Here is a 16,614-nt window from a genome sequence, read left to right on the forward strand (position 1 = left end):
ATATATATATATATATATATATTCATATTCTTGAGGACAGACACACTCACAGACACACAGAGAGATTCCTTGCTTTATAGTTACATACATCCTTTCTAAACTAAATTCTTATTACTAAAAAACTATGGAAAACATTTGTGGAACAATGATTGTAAATTATTGTCTTAATTATGAATTGATTAATTTGTATTAGAATTATAAGCAGGCTTAAGAATTCATATTTAAACATGTTTTTGGATACTTGAAAACAACATTTTAGAAGGCTTACAATTTACAGCTTCAGTCTTAGTGTGACACTACCATGCAGTGAAATGTTGTAAATGTGCACTCACTGTCTAAAATAAAAATGTGAAGTTACTGCTGTGTTATTTATAACATATGAGTGACAATATGGAGTTCAATCCCACATGAAACACAGTGCTCTTTGATTTGTTTGCCTCACCATCCTCTTGTTGTCCTGTCTGTAGATGGTGACCGTCGCCTCTTTGATGACAGTGTGTGTGATCTCATGGAAGTCACAGAACACTACCCAGCTGTCATTCACCTCTTTCTTTTTATCATTTTTCTGTTTTCCATCCAACTTGTTCTTCTTTGACTTGCCCTTTTCTTTGGCGACCACAGGTGTCTATACAAACAGATGTACACAACTAAATTATGAAAGAAATAAACCATCAGTATTTTCAAATAATGTAACATATTGTCATCTGAAAATACTGCTATGACCTTTGCAATGTTTGTCATAGATACTATGCAGCACCATCACATTTGGACTAGTAACCTCTCACGCTAAATAATAAATATTGTAACAAAATTAAGACAACTCTACTGCTCTTCCAAAGTAATTCTGACAGTCAACATCAAAATAATAGTAGGTGTCCAATGCAGTGTCTCAGTATCACAATTCGTGAGTGGTTTTATTGATTGGAATGGAATTTAAGTTCTTTGTGCATAAACATAAGAAACCTTAACTTTAAATGTTCTTCACTTTATTTTCTGTAAAATATCCCTATTATAGGCCTATGACTTGGAACTTCAGACTTGATTTTGTGAGTTTATATTTAGCTTAACATACTTCACATTTTTGTCATTTATTTAAAAGAAAAAACTAAAATTATGTACTTAAATTATTCTGGTGACCTTATCTGGCTTTACCTTAATCATACTTTTTCATGTGGAAACATATGTTCTCAACAGGGAGTTAATGGTATTTCTCCATTATGACGTTTGACAGTTGTTTGTTACTGCCAGTTTATCTGAAACTAGTGAAACAAGGCCATCATTTTGTTTTTTAAACACATTGTCTTGTTCAAACACAGTTTCACTCACTGTAGAAGGCTTCTTCCTCCAGGAAATGCCGGTGGTACCAGTAACCAGGATCTCCATGCCATAATTAGTCTCCGTGTTCTCACTCTTGCTCTGTCCTTGGTTCTGGTTGATGTGCCCTGGAAACATCAAGCAAACAGGAGTTACACATGAAGCCAAAATACTTAAATGCTGCAGTTACGGTATAGGACATAGACTGTAGACATATCATCACCATTTTCACAAATTCTCACCATGTTTTAGGTAAATTTTGATTTCTTTGTTTCTTTTTTAACTGTGAGCAGGACACCAAAGGTACTCTCCATGTAAACACACCAAACTAACTTTCACATAACCACCAAAATCCAATACAGCTAATAAAAGTATTGCAATAGGGCTTTAAAAATGTGTATTATAATTGGTTTTGTGATAAAATAACAACTACATTTTGTCTCATCATGCTTCACAGTTTTATTAACAATAAAAATTTAATTTTCTTTCTCTACAGTAGTTTTTCCCTCTATTGTTATAACATCAAATACCACAGGGATTATCTTGGTAAACAAATAGTTCTCTTTCTTTGTTATATATAATCTCCTATAATCCCAGTAAAACTATGTCTTAAACAAAATTCCACACGGAGCTGTTGCACGCCACAAATCTAGCACTGTGCTGAGAAAATTATATCACTACCATCCCCTCCTCATCTTCCTGAAATCTTACCAGTGTAACCTCCATTGCAGACATCTCCTTCCTGCGTTAAACTGAGCGAGATGGGCTCATGCACCTCACTGCCCAGGCCGCTGGTCAGGCCCTCCAGTGTGGCCAGGTACTTGATCTTCAGGTCGTACAGCGTGATGTTGCTGTCCTTCATTGTGCGGCGGTTGAATTCACTGAGGAATTTCTTAAAGACATTGTTGATGCGGATGCGTGTCAGGAAGTTGCGCTGCTTAATGTTGCGGTTCAGCGACTCTGGGATGAAACGTTTGTAGCTGATGGGATTAAGATAGAAAGATGGGAATTTATGAACAATTTCTCTCAGTATTTGCTTCCTATGCTCTGTGCAATTTTTTTTAAGGTAAGGAAAAATAATGTGCGACTTCTCAGAAACTATGGATTAAATTAAGTTGTAATCAATTAGTGCTTATGTTACTTACTGTGGTATTTACAAATACTTTTGTTTGTCTACAGGCTCTCTAAAATTCAAATGTGGGGGAGTATAATTTATGGTATTATCATGTTTTAAAACTTCTTTTAAATGTTGTATGCAAATGCCTGTTTTATTTGGACAACATGTGCATGTGGCTTGCTTAGAAAATAAAATGTTTTTACCTGATTTCATGGGAAGCAATCGGTGTGGGCATATCCATTGTATAGTGAGTGATAGCAAGCACAGCCATGCCCAAACATTCGTTTTCTATCTCGTGTTGCTCGGCCTCTGAGAGGGACATCCTCAGCGGAACCACGCCTGTCTGAAAGTCATGCTGCCCCTGTGCAACACACATACATATTTATATTTTACATACAGACACACCAAAAGCATATTAAAAGCCTAAAAAGAACTCTAGAATATTGGAAATTGTAAGATATTCTGTGTGATTTGGTTTGTTACGTGGCACACACATCCTGTCAAGATGACCAAATAAAATGAAGAAGCAGACTGCCTTATTTACAGGAAATCCAGAGGGATTTCTCATATTTTGCACAACTAAAAATTAGGTTGTCATTTTGTTTGTTGTTTGGAAGCATCCATTCCTGGTGAGTTATAACGAATTTAAATGACAGTGGTTCTGTATTACACTAAAGGGGTGCTGTCTAATGCTGACCTTAAAGCTGCACTTTAATGTGAAGTTACATTTCCTCCCAGCTCTTGATGTTTTGAAACTCAACTGTGAAATGTGGTGGTGTTTGAACTTTTAATCACATTTACTTTCAAAGAAGGAAATAACAAATACAAATTTAAGAAAATGGTTTTGGTAGGTGTTCTGTGTATGTATGTATGTATGTATGTATGTATGTATGTATGTATGTATGTATGTATGTATGTATGTATGTATGTATGTATGTATGTGTACACACACATTTCATATGGGCAACGATAAGAGAGTAAACACTGATTTTCTTTTTCACCTGGGCAAACAAGTAGTCAAGAGAGGCAGCGTCCAGTAGGGGAGTTCCTTCTGGTGTTTTCTGTGGGCTAAATCCTCCTTTGAGTTTACTGATGCAGTGTCTCCAAACTGGAGACTCTCCTTCAGTGGTGCCATGCCAGTTTCTGAAATAAAACCTGACAGGAGAGTGACAAAGAAAACACGTTAACAGAGAGGCTCCAACACAGGGTGTGCATGCAAGAAAGAATACAAGGCTTTGAAAAAGAACTTACAGTGGCACTACAAGGTAAAATGGGTACAGGTATGGCTATGTCCAATGAATTCCAGTGCACAGAGAAACAACACAACAGGACATGCTCTATAGACACCTGTATTATGTACAGCAATTAAAGTGTAAAAGAAATGTCCATGACTAACAATTAACCATGCCCATTTCTCCTTATTTTGTCATCTCCACTTTTACTTTTCATGCAAAGATCACCCAGCCAGAAAGAATGTCAGTGCTGGGCAACATGTTGCCCTGTTTTCCTGTTTTCTCTGAAATGTTGCAATTTTCCAGTGAACCTTTGCTGTTCAGAGGATCATCTCTGTCTGTTCAACATCATAGACGTCTGTCTATATCCTTTTTAAGACCAACAGCAGACATGGCGCAGTGCGCAATAAAACAATAAAATAGAAATGAGGAGAACAATTGAAAAGCGTGCAAATAAGTGTACAGAAAAAAAACAGAAATAAACATTAATACTGATGAGGGGACTGGTGACATTCTATTCTATTCGCCAGAGAGAAACATTCAGCAAGGTCCTGAAAAAAATGTCGTTTTTTGATACAGATAGGACTCTTTAAGACTGGACTGTGGGCGGAAGCCACACAGCCCAGGGAACACAGGGAAAACATCCAGACTTTTTGGGACAACAAAGTTACCCATAAGCCCTTGGTACTCATTTATTTCAAAAACTATAAGATGGATTCCCATTACATTTTTGTGGTGCCCCATGGTCCCCCAGAGGATATATAAGACAAGATAAGATATTCCTTTATTAGTCCCAAAGCGGGGTAATTCAGCTTTAAAACTGCTGTACTTAAGTGTAGGCTTACAGACCTGTCCATATCCATATGCACTTTAATCCCTGTGCCTGTGTGTTTAACATTTGTTTATGCCAGACTTGACCACAATGCTCTGCTTGTTTGGCGGACTGCACTACAGAATGCAAAGCAGGCTGCAGTGAAAAACATGTACACACAAAGCCACACAAATATACAGCACACGCCACTAGCTACTGTTACAGCAGAGCACAGAGAAAGAGGAAGTGTAATTGACACCTGAGTAATGTTTTTATTTCTCTTTGCAAAATGCTACCTAACTTGTCGAACGGATTCTCTTCAGAGGGACTTAACTCTCTTCAAATGAATCCAGTCAGACACAAATATGATATTGATGGTGTGTCTCATTAAAAAAAAAAACTTTCCCTCCAAGGCTGTTTAAATAAAAACATTTGATGACAAAAGAGGATTCCCTCCGAACTTGTCACAACTCTTATGAAAACTTTTTTTCCCTCAAAACCAGGGTAAAATGAGCAATTATGTCTCTTATCATTGGGTCAAGTATCAAGTTCTACTCCACTTTTGCATTACTTGTAAAAGTTGTAAGAAGTCAAGTTTAAGAATTTGAATCATTGTTGAGCTATCCTTGGCTGTTTTCTCTTCTCTTTCCTTTTATAATGTCAAACTGAGAAACAAGATCCAACAAGCCTGTGGAAACCTAAATAATGTGTCTCATCTTGCCAAGCCACCTAGGGTTATTTGCCACAATATGATACAACCAGAGCTAAAATACTGCTAAATCATAACACACATCCACAACATTCAGCAGTGTTTTCAGATAACGCCAAGGATTTTATGGTTTTATGGAATGGTACGCAGGTTAGTGATCTGCATTCCAGATTCCTCTGATGGCACAGTGTATGGGTCCTAATTTAACGATCTAAGCGCACTGCGTGTAGTGCCTGGCGCAGGTCCATTAAGGGCGTGTACAATGATGCGTTATTGACATTAGACCAGGTTTTGTTGGTCAATAGTGCAATCACTTTCCCCTGCCTCAAGATAGCAATACTATGTCTGTCACTTCCTAATGTAATAAACAACCTTTAAAGCTGACAGTCATAGTAGTAATAAGTATAATAATAATAATAATAATAATAATAATCTTTATTTACATAGTACCTTTCTTTTTTTAAAGATTATTTAAAGACAGGAAAGGGGAGGGAGCGGATGACTCCAAGCAAAAGGCCATAAGTCGGATTCAAATCCGGGCCGCTGCCAAGGACTCAACTTACATGGAGCGCACACTCCCCTGATTTCCACCAACTGCGGAACGGCTGCGGATCCAAATTTATAAATAAAATACCCCCAGCTCACGGCGGATTATATTTCCCTGCACTACACCTTGAAAATGTCATAATGGGCGGAGACAGGCCTGAAGTCAACAGGTCAGAGGTTTTGTAGTTCTATTTATAGAAACTACATCCTGTTATATCGCGTGATTATACATGAAGCTGTCAGTCATGGCCGCAGCAAATCCGGACCTGGTGGGTATTGAAGGATGGCAGAGCACGGAGCCGACACGCAGCGGAGCCAATCCGCAGCCGTTACGCAGTTGGTGGAAATCCAGGGTAATAGGTGAGCTAGAGGTCGCCACACATAGTACTTTTCTTAACAAGGTTACAAAGTGCAATAATGCAATAATGTTACTCCTGTTATTTTAAGCAATATAGCATTTAATTGGCAATTTTATTTTATTTTAAATAGAGTCCGGCGCAGTGCTCACCCCACATAAAATGCTACGTTACATTATTTTCAGCAAACTTTACAGAGAACAATGAGGGCAAAACAGCACCACCGATATGTTTAACGGAGTATTCTCTGGTCCAGCTCAACTAAAAACACAAAAACGCAGAATCCAGAATCCTGTTAGCGCGTTGTTTCTGTAAACGTTAGGCTACATCTTCACACCTGTTCGACTGATTTTAGCAGTTTAGATAAAACACTTGACTGTCCTGCTGTTACAGACATGAACTAACCACAGACAGTTGCCATGTTCATGGGCTCACGGCAGTGTGGCGCTGCAGAATGAATATAGGGGAAACACAAAAGATACTGTGTATTTATATGGCATTAAAAAATATATTATGGCCTGGCTTTCATTTCTTTCATCTCATTCTGGGGACTTCTGCGGCATTACCAGGAATGTAGGATATGTAATACTTCTAGCGTATTCACAGTCAGTCACACAGTCCATTTGGACACAGCCTTTAAAACCTCCAGAAGGAGGCCCAATTGAAGCATCCTGATCCAAACTGGATTCTTTCAACATGGAGGAACAGCACTTTAAGCAACCACATTTCAACCACTTGAATCACAGATCTCTTCTCTGGCTCACTACCCAGACCTCCTGGACCAAAGATGGAGGGTTGATATGCAGATTGTCTGGTAAGTAAAAAGTTTTGCTTTAAGGTCTGGGTCCCTTATTTATGTACCAGCTTGGTACATAAATCTTGTTGAAATCACATACCATGTTATATTTGACCTCTGTTACAGAAGGCAGCACCTTGCACCAACTTTGAAGGGAGTACTACAGAGTTTTCTGATAGAGTATTATAGCCTTTGACTTGGAGGTCTTGGCTCTCATCCCAGTTTGTGTTCAAACCACTCCAGTGTGCACTGGCTGTCACAGAATTATCATTATCTCTGCCAAAAGCAGTGATGCAATCCTGAGATTGCCAAACCCAAAACTCCATATTAGGTAGGCTGTTTCTCTCAAGCACTCCCATTTCAGTTTTTTGATGTCCTCCACATGACCATTTAAGTTCCATGGCAGAACTATAGTGTCCTCAGAAGGCACCGTCTCCAGTTACCAACCGTGAGACAACAAAAAAAGCCAGATACTCTAAAATGCTGTCCAGCACATAGGTAAAAACAACAGTTAAAACCTTCCTTTCTGTGGTACTCTTCTTGTTTGGGAAAAGAAGAACACACGCACCAAAGGGCTTTCTCACACTCCCCAATGTGTCCTCTCACCCTGGAAAACTTCGGACAACAAAACAGATCAGTCCCTATCCAGGAGATTAGCTCCAGAGCCTAAAAATAATAATATAGAAAATATATCTACTTAAGGGGTGGCCTGCAGAATTGTTCACTATGGCACATGATTTGTTTGGTGTCGCTCCACCTCCTGCTCCTCCCTCCAGAAATTAACTTTCCATTTCCCAGGGACCAGTTTTATAAGTCAGTAGTCAGTATACCAAAGTTCCTGTCTTTGCCAGCAAGGTGACTCAGTGTCAGAAGTCCGGACAAGGCAGCTCTTTCCTGAGGCGAGCAATACATAGAACGTCTTTAAATTGTATTAAATAATATGTCCCTTATCTTCCACTTAAGATAAGACTATACTACAATTGAAATGGTTGACAAAAAAAACAACAATTCAAGTTTCAATTTAAGAAATTGCTTTATGGAGATAAATGGCAGCTATAAAACTCCAATGTAGTCTTACCTCATGCGATAGTGCAACTTGACACTGGTTTCATCTGTGATATTGAACTCATAGTTGGGGGGGTACCAAATGCCAGTTGTGTCATCGTAGAGGGCAAATAGGTTATGGCACAAGGGAGAGATTGCTAAGAAGGGAAAGAGAAAAGAAGAATAAAGATCAATATTTAGACCAATTGTTACATGGAGTTGAGGCTGACTTGCAGGTCTCTATCCAAAGAGAGGAGTTAGGAGCTACAGCAAACAATCTGCTAATAAAACAAAACAAACAGTAAGGTCTAAATGTAGCACCCTATCAACCATACCTGGTTACAGTGTATATTTTTATAGTTAGGCATAGATGAAATGTAAGCTCCTGGTTTGCAACACTTGTAAAATTCTGCATTTATAAGCCCTTAAATGCCTGAAAAAAAGTATTTTTTATATAGACTATTCCCATCTTACTCCACCTAACAGTTAGCTAACCAGTCAGTTAAAATGACTAATGGTTGTGAAGAGAGGGAGAGATACTTGTTCTAAGAGCCCCAAGCACTTAGTCTAGTTCAACAATAACTGATATATGGCTTTTGAACTGTGGTGGCAATTGATTTGCAGTAGTGCTTATGATTGTTTGGAATCTAATGCTATTTATTTCACATGTTGACAGCTAAATTGGCAGGACTTAGAAGGAAGGCAGTAATAGATGTTCATCTGGATTTGAGAACAGTAACAGACAGGGAGAAGTTATCCTCTGTGAGAGTGTAGTTTAATTCTCTGACATTTATTCCTCTCTGTTAACTTTGCAATGACAAATTCCATGGCGTTAATCAGAGACAAAAGAGAAAGAGCAGAACCACTTAACTTTATGGTTGAAAAATAACTTGCTAAAGATGTTAATGGTTTTGCCCAATTGTAACAGAAAAGAATATCCTTATTACTTGTCAGGTTGGCTGGTGGAAGAGACAAACCTAATTAATAGGCTAACTACAATAAATATCAGTGTTTGAGTACTCCAATGTATCAAACATTCTTACATCTACCAATCAATGTTAATTTTCTAAAGAACATCTTGTCATCACCACAGGAATTACAAAATACCTAGGGTTTTATTATCAGATATACTGTATCACTGAATACCCAACACTGAATGTGTTGAAATCAGGTGGATTTCTCTTTGGTTCAAGTTAGTTCAAAACTGTATTCTTGCATTAGTGCTGATCATTTAAGACGTTTTCTCTACAGCTGTCCCTCTCCTAGTGTTTATAGGTCTCTCTGTCTACATGCAATAAAAGTATTATTTTACTTTAAAAACATTGAAATTTTAATAACATTGAAAGAAGTATTCTACTGATATAAAGAGGATGTTTTCATAAAACTTGGCTGTCTACACAGTAGAATGGCACAAATATTTTTGAAATCAATGCTACATGCCCAGAAGAAAGACACTTTTTCTACCAGAATGCAAGATACAGGATTAATACCAGAGTAGGTAATTCTTAATTTGCCAACTAGCTAACAGCTCAGTCACTCACAGCATTTCTTGGCAGCATCCACACAGAGCTCCAACGCGGTGTAGCAGCCTTTGAAGTACTCTAGCTGGTGCACCTCCGGTGTGTAAAAGTGGATTTCCAGGCCCCGAGTAGAAGTAGGAGAACAGGAGAGTTGGGCCCTCTTACTGGACCTCCTCATCTTCCCACAGAGTTGCCTGCTCAACTCCATCACCCACAGAGTTGGCATTCAGACACTGGATAAGTGAAGTGAAAAAGAGAAATGGGGAAGTGGGAATGTAAGTTTAAATGTTTTGGCTTTCATTCTGTGTACACTAAAGTGTGCTTTGCATTGAACTCAATTAAGTATATGTGTGACAAATGAAAAAATGGTAACATGGGAGATAATTAATTTTTGTCTTACACAAAACTTTAATTTTGATGTTCAGTGTAGAGCTTCAACAATGAATTGATTAGTTGTCCACTTTTAAACTGATCCCCAACTATTTTGATAATCGTCGGTTTGAGTAATTTTTTTTAAGACAAAAGTGAATAATTCTTTGATTCCAGCTTGTTAAATGTGAATATGTTCTAGTTTATTCTCTCCTTTGTGACAGTAAACTGAATGTCTTTGAGTTGTAGACAAAAGAAGACATTGGAGGATGTCATCTTTGGTGTTTGATCCACATTTTTCACAATTTTCTGACATTTTATATACCAAACAACCACTTGAGAAAATGATCCACAGATTAATCAACTATGAAAATAATTGTTAGTTGGAGCCCTAGTTCAGTGAAATGGTAACATCAATCATGTACCCTGTAATTGCTACGAACAGCATCAATCAACTTACATTTTCAATGAAAGACATTTGATTAAAAAATGATATTTTGTAAATGTATGAAAAGCTTTTTATACCAAGTTCACCGGAAGGAGTATACTTTTTTCTAGTATGTCCCACCCTTTATATTTATATATATATATATATATATATATATATATATATACATACATACATACATACATACACACACACACACACACACATATATATATAAACACATACACAAATATATATATACACATATATAATTTACACTATTTTAGGAAATGGGTGACCAATGTTTAGTTAGCATAGCCAATCAAGTGTCTAAAAGTTGTCTGCATGTGTGTGTTACAGTGTGATTGTGAACTCAGCAAACGTTTGACTGATCATTAACCTGATGACTCATACTAAATACAGTGCAGAGTCCCAACGCACAAAGCACACAGGACAAAGTGGTGTTCCACTATAGTGCGAGTGGAATAACGCCAGCCGCTCAACTGAGCTTGATGACAACATGGAGGATAGATTGTTGCTGCGCATGGGCTGTAAGGAGTCTGGGCTTCACTAGAGAATGAGTCAAATAGCCTGTGTTTACGCCAGCTGCCAAGCAAAAGCAGCATGTCAACAGCAGCAGCCGTGAGTCCTTGAGTTGACACCACTTCACAACTGCACCAGCATAACTAGAAAAAGTACACTGTTAAATGATTGCATAGGCATCTAGTCACACTTGATGTCACACCCATACACAAACATAATAAGAGGTTGAAAAAGATTGAAACAGAGAGACTGCAAAGAGCATGACAGAGTGATGATGCATGTTTGTTTGTATGTTTTATCACTGTTCCTGTTTGTTGTAACTCTAAGTATTTACTTCATATTAAGATGACAAATAAATGACATTTAAATACTGTATTTTGGACAGAGAATTATTCTACCCTGCATCCTGTTTAACACAAACTTAACTGATCATATTTAAATCAACTGCCAATCTGATCTTGCTTTCATAGATGTATTTTCATTTACTTATTTTTTTAAATTGTATAATCTTGTACACTACTGGTCAAAAGTTTGGGGTCGCTTAGAAATTTCCATTAAACTCAATTATAGACAGAATACCAGCTGAGATCAGTTGCATGTTTGTTTTTTTAACCAGGGCAGCATTTTTCATATTACATTGTGTGCTTACATAATCGCAAAAGAGTTCTCCAATGTTTTCAATGTTTTTTTAGATGATATCAAATTAGTAAACAGAACACTGGATGAATGGTTTTTGATAATGGGCAATGTAGATATTACATCAGCTGGTATTCTATTTATAATAGAGTAGAATGGAAATTTGTAAGTGACCCCAAACTTTTGACCGGTAGTGCATATGTGCAAAATCTCAAACGTAATCAAGCCTAGGCAAAGTAGTGAGCCTGGTAAGTGGGCTGTCTTTTAACAGTCATCATTTTCCTTCACTATTATTTGTTACTGCTGAATTTCTTGAGAAGAGATTTTCAATGATTCATCCATCTGCCATTTTCAGTATGTGAGTTCATATGTAATTGTGTAAATTTTTTTCTACCGAAATTAAACAAAACACTACTGAACATCACTACAGTTAAATGTAAAAAATATCTCTTATACAACTGGTGTGGTATATTAAGGAAGATATCTTTAACAAATTACATGATCAAGACTGGTTGAGACTGAGTATCGAACTGACGCCAGTTTTACTTGAGTATTGCTACATTAAACCACACGTTTCCCAAGTCTACTTTAGCTGAAACAGATGCTGACAGTTCTTCCCACTCCTCATCAGTGACGCTGATTTACCTGACTTGGATGATTGGAACTAGGGTTTCTATCAAACAAAAACAAGACGTTGGAGCAGCTTATAACGCAACTAGTGACAGACAGCCAATCCTGACAGTTGTGTCTGTGATTAGGTGTGGGTAAAATTAAGTCATATATACTGTAAAAACAAATACACATCTCAAAGCTGGAACCAGAGCATTTCTCTCTTATTATCCTTAAAAAAATGACTTGAATGATAACACAATTGTCAAAATGATAGTAAAAGTTCTGCTGATAAACAAATCTATTAATCTTCTAATCATTTCAGCGATTTACTTTATAATTTAGTGATGTGCATGTTGTTGCTTAGATCATTCTAGGAAACTGACATGGTTTGGTAGCTTAGACCTGTTAATATTGCATAAACTGGTGTTTGTAAAATTCAATTAACAACTATATATTTGTGTTGGTTGGTTGGGTGGTCCAAAACAATAAGGAAAATAAAAAATAAATACTACACCAACAAACAAATAAGCTCTTCTGCATCATTTGCATCAATCAGTTTCCCCTGTCTATTTAAGTCTGAGCTAGGTAGCTCATCTGTAAATTTAGAGGAATAAACTAACACAAGAACAATGAGAACATTTGTTGCTGAAGAACTTAGAAAAAAAAAAACTTCCTATACTTACTTTTCACAGTAAACCCCTTCCCATAAAGACAATTGTGTATGACTTTTATTGTGTCAATGGGAAACCCTGACTGACAACTTATCATAAATTACTTAGGTGTTCTAGCTTAGCACTTCAATCATTACATCCCAAATGCCAAGACAAAGTAAAAAATATATCTATATCAGTCTTTGGTCTGAGTGTAAATCTATTCATTTCAACACAGTTGACTGTAAAGGCTATAATCAAGCTGTACATGGCTTAACCCTGATTACAATATGCAGAAAATGATTATAGATTTTTTGCCCAATGACGCCAAAATTAAACCGTCTACCACAGCTTTAACTAGGTCTTAGTCGGGGCGTCCTCTAGCTCACCCAGAAGAGTGTGCGCCTAGTGCTGGGCGGTATACCTGTTCACACCGAATACCGTAGAATATTTACATTATGATTTTAAATATACCGCCACACTGGTGTATATGAATGAACGATGTTCAGAACGCTACGCTGCGCCGCGCGACACCGTTTCAGACGAACCCTTTTAAATGTAACAGGCATGATGCGACTGGAGGCGTGGTCAGGGTAAACAATGGTGCTCTGTGTCAATGCCCAATGTGAGGCAAGTGCAGATTTGAGTCGCGCATGCTCAGATGTAAACGGTTTACGGCGTGTCATACCCGATGAGAGTCAAGTCAGACCATAGACAGTTAAAGAAATGGACCAACAGATCTCGTTGTTCTGGACGGAGACCAGTGAAGGAAAATAGAAGCCCTTTTCCAGTGATGGTTGAACGCTACTGCGCAGCCTCTGAGCTTGACGACGTAGATGTGACGTGAGCAACCTGTCTGAAAGTTGTAAGTCTTCTGGTAGCTGTGCCAAGAGGAATCTCAATCATTCCCAATCAGCAGAGACGGAGAGCGTGGGTATATGTAAGGAGATAACATAGACAGGCTAATTACTGCTAAGTAACATGCTAGTTAGCGTTAATAATTAAAACTTAAACAGCTGTAAGTCGAAACTGTCTGCGAGCTTCTCCTGGCAATACGGTGATTTTGCGACAGCAAGTCGGGTGGTAATAACATAATCGCTATTTTTACAAAAACGTCTGCTACAGAACCATACCATGAGCTACAAGGTAAAGGAGCATTTTATACATTGTTGTGTTTCTTTAGAAATAAACAATGGACAAATAGAGTCTTGAAAGGCTTCAGATGTAAAGTTATTTGCTGTCAAAGTGATGTCAAAATGAATGGCAGTCAATGGGATGCTTACGGCAGGCAATGGCTTCCTAGCATTAAAATGGCGCCATAGGGGCTACGCTTAGAGAGGAGAGGCTTACCCATAGACATATACTCAATTATCAATTAAAGGCCATACAAAGCCAAAGAAAACAACTAGTGTTTAGTCACTTTGAATAATGAACTTAAGGTAAGGGTTTAATATTTGTTCACTTTTAGACACAAGGAGAGAGTTTGGACTTATTATCTTAGTATTTTAACACCATCTGGTACTTGTAATTGATGGTTTTTTTGCATGACACCTATTACTTTGAGTATATTACAACCAGTTTCCTTCTTGATCTTGTGTTTTTTTGCACCTTTTTAAATCAGTTTCTGTGATTTTTGTCTGTAATATGGCTACATTTAGCTGCCCTGAAATAATGTTATAAAAACTGATCACTGCTTGGCTGCAGCTCTGTGGCTCGTGTGCATGCTGAGCTAGGACATCCCCCTAAATGTCTGAGCATTATTAAATCATTTAAATGTTGTGTCATCCCACCAGGAGTTTTTCAGTACCTGTTTTTCATTACTCAGTACCCACGTAAGCAAACAGACGTTAAGGGTTTACATTTGTTATCACTGCGTAATTGGTATACCTCTATTGATTAGTCAAAGTCAGGACACAGCCATTCAAAAGCTGAAACGATATTTAAAAGGATGTTGTACTTGTACTATACTTTGCTGTACTACTTGTACAGCAAAAAAATAAACTAACAAAATAATTTAAAATTGCTTTGATGGTCAAGGATCACATTATGGGTTCTCCATTGATTCCCTGCACGTCTTGAGTTTTAAAGGCAACAAATCTAATTCAGCAACATTTTCCAACATTTGAACTGAAATTTTAAACCAATGTAATTTAATTAGATCATTACCACCATGTCAAGTGCTTAAAAATGTATTTACAGCAATGCTTTGGTACTGAATTAAGAATGACAGTGTTGTAATAATGGTAAATATATCAAGAAAAACTAGGGGGGGAATTTTTTTCAATATACAATATTGCACCGATACTACTGGACACAAAATAGGCTTTTTAAAATAGGACTAGTGTAAACTGTAAAGCACAGATGGGCACCTTTTTGCATCTCTTTTGGGAATAATCTCTGGTCAAACCATTTTGGCATAACATACTGGAATTCGTAGGGACACGGGCAGGAGTAACCATGCCAATATCGCCAAGCCTTTTGGGAGATAAAACAGAAATGCCAGCCCTGACAAAAAGCACATATTCAGTCCTACATTCTATTCAGGGATAGCCTCGGCTGTCAGAATTATATTGAGACACTAGAAATCAGCCATAAACCCAACAATGCAGGAGTGAACACTCCTCATGAATTAGACAGCATCATATGAGGTTATGCTGGCTAGGGCAAAGAACCTGGGACATTGGGGATTTGGGATTACTTTATGGTCCACCTGACTTCTACCTAGTAGGCTGACGATGAGATTGTAACCAGATTTTGTATGCATTTTATTTACTGATATTTTGTTTGATAGTTTTATTAACTAATGCTACTGTACTTTTCGTATGCTCAGCGTGTACATTTTTCAGGTTTTTAATCTTTTTAACATTCCTTGTGACCAGGATAACTCATGCTTCGACTGAAATGTTATTTCACTATCTGACCTTCTCGTCTTATTTGTCTTCTCTAAGTTGTTTGTCGTATTTGCAAATAAAAATTTAAATTACAAAAAAAATGTCAGTGTTGTGACACCCTCAACAAGTATTATCACTGATTGACAGACTTTAAACCAAAAACAGAAACTTATCAGTGAAATTAGCTAGTGAAACGTTATATTAATGGCATTTTATACAACATCTTTTTTTTAGTAGGTAATGTAAATCCCAAATAAGTTCTGTAAATTCAATATTTTATGTACCTGACATTTATCAACTTAAATATAAGTTGGTGAAGGAGGACCATGATTTAAAAAAAAACACAATGCTGTAATTTGGGTGGGCAAAGAAATAAAAAAAACTTGTTTTGTTATAGTTTTCATTAGATTTGATTAAAATGTGTACACTATGTCTCACTTTTTTTAACACCACAAATCCAATGTGCCTGAAGTGAAAATACAGTGGGCAGACAATAGGCAAAGCAATAACCTCACAGAGGCCTCTTGATTAAATACAAAGAAAGGTAAACTGAGCGATAAAAAAATAATGCTCTTTGATGTTAAATATCATGTTATCATGGTGAACGCACCAAAATGGTGACTTAGTGATTCTAATTTACATGATATCTTAATTTATCATTTTAAATGTCATTTCCTTTGACTAATTTCACATTAGCCACAGCCTACGTTTGAGTGAAAATGTACCCTTCACAAGTACACAAACTTGATATCCACATTCATTGGGTAAAAAAACAACAACATTTTAGTCAAGTTTTAATAGTAAGAATACAATAGCTATTAAGCCTTCAAGGCTGTCACTTGCTAGTTCTGATATCAACAAAATGCAGATCAAACAAAACTGTGTGGTTCAGGTGCTTTAAACAGTCTGACAGTTCAAGTTCCTGTCAAGGAGAGAGCTGCCAGAAACCACGTTCTTTCATTGTTTGAAATTCAATTTTAGTGAGTGGTGGTAATGCCAGAAACTCTGTCTCTGTCGTGTGTTTATACGTGTGTGTGTGTG

At 37.2% G+C, this 16,614-nt stretch overlaps 1 protein-coding gene across 3 annotated transcripts in view; it reads right to left on the bottom strand.

Moving 5' to 3' along the window:
• The window catches only part of jak1 (Janus kinase 1), a 34,874-nt gene that overhangs the window by 16,554 nt on the left and 1,706 nt on the right, over positions 1–16,614 (bottom strand). For all 3 annotated transcript variants that reach the window (XM_032526936.1, XM_032526935.1, XM_032526937.1), the window contains exons 2-8: positions 9,467–9,678; positions 7,960–8,083; positions 3,433–3,586; positions 2,635–2,792; positions 2,026–2,294; positions 1,327–1,442; positions 443–625 (exon numbers count right to left, since the gene is read on the bottom strand). In XM_032526936.1, coding sequence (XP_032382827.1) covers positions 443–625; positions 1,327–1,442; positions 2,026–2,294; positions 2,635–2,792; positions 3,433–3,586; positions 7,960–8,083; positions 9,467–9,671 — 1,209 coding nt within the window. In that variant the 5' untranslated portion in view covers positions 9,672–9,678. The remainder of the gene's footprint in view (positions 1–442; positions 626–1,326; positions 1,443–2,025; positions 2,295–2,634; positions 2,793–3,432; positions 3,587–7,959; positions 8,084–9,466; positions 9,679–16,614) is intronic.

This window comes from Etheostoma spectabile, chromosome 9, assembly GCF_008692095.1.
Source record: "Etheostoma spectabile isolate EspeVRDwgs_2016 chromosome 9, UIUC_Espe_1.0, whole genome shotgun sequence".
Taxonomy (NCBI): Eukaryota; Metazoa; Chordata; class Actinopteri; order Perciformes; family Percidae; genus Etheostoma; species Etheostoma spectabile.